General features: G+C 44.1%; 1 protein-coding gene across 3 annotated transcripts; it reads right to left on the reverse strand.

The window, feature by feature from the left end:
- Positions 1-269: 269 nt before the first annotated feature.
- Positions 270-1,765, reverse strand: LOC124698994 (protein ELF4-LIKE 4-like). 3 transcript variants are annotated; one of them, XM_047231375.1, is made up of 3 exons: positions 1,446-1,765; positions 1,222-1,237; positions 270-996 (listed from the first exon to the last, which is right to left on the reverse strand). In XM_047231375.1, exon 3 carries the CDS (start codon positions 930-932, stop codon positions 534-536), a length of 399 nt encoding a protein of 132 aa, XP_047087331.1. In that variant the 5' UTR covers positions 933-996; positions 1,222-1,237; positions 1,446-1,765; the 3' UTR covers positions 270-533. The 3 variants fall into 3 exon arrangements, with proteins under 3 accessions (XP_047087331.1, XP_047087330.1, XP_047087329.1); XM_047231374.1 differs by having other exon boundaries at positions 1,197-1,237; XM_047231373.1 differs by lacking the exon at positions 1,222-1,237 and having other exon boundaries at positions 1,446-1,740.
- Between the last annotated feature and the right edge of the window lie 1,754 nt (positions 1,766-3,519).

A 3,519-nucleotide genomic window follows, 5' to 3' on the forward strand; every position in this document is an offset into this window, starting at 1 on the left:
AAAGCTTTGCACTTTGCACTTTGTATCAGTGCATGGGAATTTCAGGCTCACATGGTCCATTCCAATCCAAGGCCAACAGTATTTTAGATTTCATTCACGGTGACCTAAATGAGCTTTTTTTTAAAGAAAATAAATGTCAAATAGAATAATAACTCCAGATCTCTCAGATGAACTGCATATGTGGCTGGCCCATCTGCACTGCAGTGGCACAGCACCGTGTACTAATTCTACCTGAAATCGGCCAGGAAATGGTAACTAGATTCTACATGTAAAGGCTGACAAATATGAGCAGATTATCAATAACTACTGCTGCTTCTACAGTGCTGTTTCTTTCACATCGTCACATGAACTTGTACACGAAAAGTTCTCTTTATCTCATCATCAGGAAGTACTTTGTAGCAATGGAGGAGGAGAAGAACAGCAAGAGATTAACCAAGGAACAAGAACTAGCCTAGTATTTAAGTAGTAACTCACATCCTGGAGCTGCCTTGCTAGCTGGTACTACACACAGCATCGGAGACGATGCCAAGAAGTTAGCCAGGCCGGACGCGCTTCTGTCCGGCGGCAGCGCGCGCGGCGGCGTCTGGGGAGCGTAGCGTACCCGAGGAGTCGCCCTCCGAGGAGCCGCCGTCCATGCCGCCGCGGTGCGCGAAGGAGGCAGAGAGGTCGGCGTAGAGGCCGACGACGCGGCGGATGTTGTTGTTGAGCTCCCGGATGAGGCCGACGTTGCGGGTGAGGCTGTCGGGCGCACGGGACTCGTGGTTCTGGTTGATCTCGCTGATGAGCATCCGGTTCTGGTCCAGGATGCTCTGCACCTGCACGAAGCTCTTGTGGAACGTCTGGATCAGCTTCCCGTCCACCACCTGCTGGTGATGGCCCCCGGCGCCGCCGCCGCCGCCATTGCCCATCCCGGAGAAGCTGTCGCCTTCCATCTCTTTTGAACTCTTGTTGATTCTTCTTCACCCGGCTCACACGCCAGAGCTAGTAGCCAGTGTTCTGAATCGAGCAGAAAGAAGATCAGTTGGCCATTTATGTGGGGATTGGCTGTACTGGAAGCAAATAAAGACTCATCAAGAACATCCAGCACAAAGATTCAATGTGCAGGTACAGGACAACACAGTACAGTACAATCCAAGCAGAGGGTTAAAAATCAGCATCGAAAAACACTCTCCGAGGGTGAAATCCAAGAAGTGAACCTAGATAACGAGAGGTAAAATCCACCTCTCTGAATCTCGTCCTAGAAAACAAAATCCAAGCATCAGGGGCAGCAGAGCAGAGCAGGCCAAGAGTCTATCTACAGGAATCGCAACAAACAAGCAAGCAGGTTGGTTGTATACTAGTCCTGCTCAGCAGTCACCATTGTTCGCATGGGATTCAACAAGTTTAAATAGGATGGGAGGGAGAAAAGCAACATAGAAAGAAGGGAAGGATTCTATAGGACTTACCCCAAACAAATGTTATCCTGCAGAAACCTTTGCAATTAAGAAGAGGAAAAGGGGGTGGATACCCAGGATGATAGACAGGGGATGGAATCTATCGGGAAGTGTTTGGGGAGAGAGGAAGAGCCTGAGCTGAAATCATGGCCGTCTCTCTCCCTCTCCTCTTCCCTCTCTCCTAGTAGCAGTGCACGAGAGAAGAGAAGAGATGAGATGAGAGAAGAAAAGATGGAGGTGGTGGACAAGCAAAACTTTAGTAATGAACAAAAGCTGGCCCCAATTCCATAATTATATGGGGCTACCTATTGCTTGCCCCCTTCCCCTATGTTGCTTTCTGCCCACATTTGCACGCACCGAAACAAGATACTAATCAACCCATAATCCAATCTTTGGCAGGGCGAGGGTAGGGGCCCTCTTGTGGGTCGGCAGAATAATGCCAAGGCTGGGAACTGAAAGCAGCAGCAGCATCCAACGATAGAGATGGAGACCAAGCTGCTGGATTTTACTCCAAACAAGCCAAAGGGACAGGAGGGGTTACAAAAGCCAACGAATCCCCTCAAGAACTACCAAAGCAACACAACAACAAAGATGGGAATCTCTGATGAGCTGAGAAATTCCAGTGGCAGTGGTGCCAGGATACAGAGGAATTGTCAAATGGTTAATAAAACATATATATGTGGGGTTCTTTAATCCATCAACAACCGTGAATTACAGTCGAGATGCCTGGTGATTTGACAGCCGAATCGGTGGAACTAGGAGAGGATTCTTCCAGCACTCCACTCCACCACCCACTTGGCCTGCTACCCAAACAGGAATTTGATCTTTCCAGTACAGTATAGTACACGAAAGATTATAAAATACAACTTTTGTACTATTGCTGGATATTATGCATACACACATGGGGATGGGTATTGCTATCATGTAGTATATGCCAAATAAAAATATTTCTAGTGATTAGAAGAAAAAAAAAGCATCCAACTTTTGTGTTATTCTTTCTGGCCTGACACCCATCCGCACCCACATGGGTTATACAGGCTAAACATGCTGGCACAGATGCATTACATATACTGATACGACGATATTGTACATACATACGGAGTACCCTTTACTTTCAGAGAGATACCTTGGAGCAAATCTGGAAGAAATAGGCTTCGAGGGTAGAGAGAGAGTATGGTGTGCTGTAGCTTGGCGTGTAGATGGGGGAAAGAGAAGGAGAGTAGTACATGGGTCAGATGCGGAGGCCAAGGTATGGGCTGAATTTATTCCCGGTGCTGCCTGGGGAAGAGGAGCGAAGCCAACAGAGGAAGACAAGCCAGGTGGATAACTGGTTCTTCTGTCGCCCGTGCCGCTCTGCGCTGCCTTGGAAAAAAAGATGCTTCGACCTCCTCTGCAAAAGAAATTAATGTGTTTCAGGTTTGACTGAAATAAATAATTAGTACTATTTCCAACCAATCCCTGAAATAAATGTTTTCAGTGCTATACTCTGAATTGGTTTTGACTGGGTAATTTCAAAAACTCTACAAAGTTATGGTGGAAACCGGTGAAAACAAATAAAAAGTTATGTTTAAATTTAAAAAAAATTGAAAAAATAACTTTACAAAGTTATGGTAAAACAGTAAAATTCATGTTTAAACTTTCTAAAAAATCTGAAAAAATGTTGTATGTTGAAAAGATGAAGTTCTACAAATATCCAAGTCATGGTGGAAACCGGTAAAAAAACAAGTAAAAGAGTTATGTTTAAGTTTTCTAAAAATCCTGAAAAAATGATAATTCTGAAAACCAAACTCTACAAAGTTAAGGTGGAACTGGCGGAAACAAGTAAAAAATCATGTTTAAATTTTCTAGAAATTCATAAAAAAGAGGGTATGTTGAAAAGATGAAGTTCTACAAACATCCAAGTGCAAAGCGTGACTCATTTGGGAGGTACAGAAAATCAAAATCCAGCAATTAATGGCGACGAATAGTGGAGCATTAGTTTGCATGCATAATTTTATTTTCCAACTCTTAAATGAATATGAATTTGAACCTAAAATTTCATATGTTTGTATTGTTTTGGGATCTTTTAAAAACAATCATTATAATT

The sequence above is a fragment of the Lolium rigidum genome, chromosome 3 (genome assembly GCF_022539505.1).
Source record: "Lolium rigidum isolate FL_2022 chromosome 3, APGP_CSIRO_Lrig_0.1, whole genome shotgun sequence".
NCBI lineage: Eukaryota > Viridiplantae > Streptophyta > Magnoliopsida > Poales > Poaceae > Lolium > Lolium rigidum.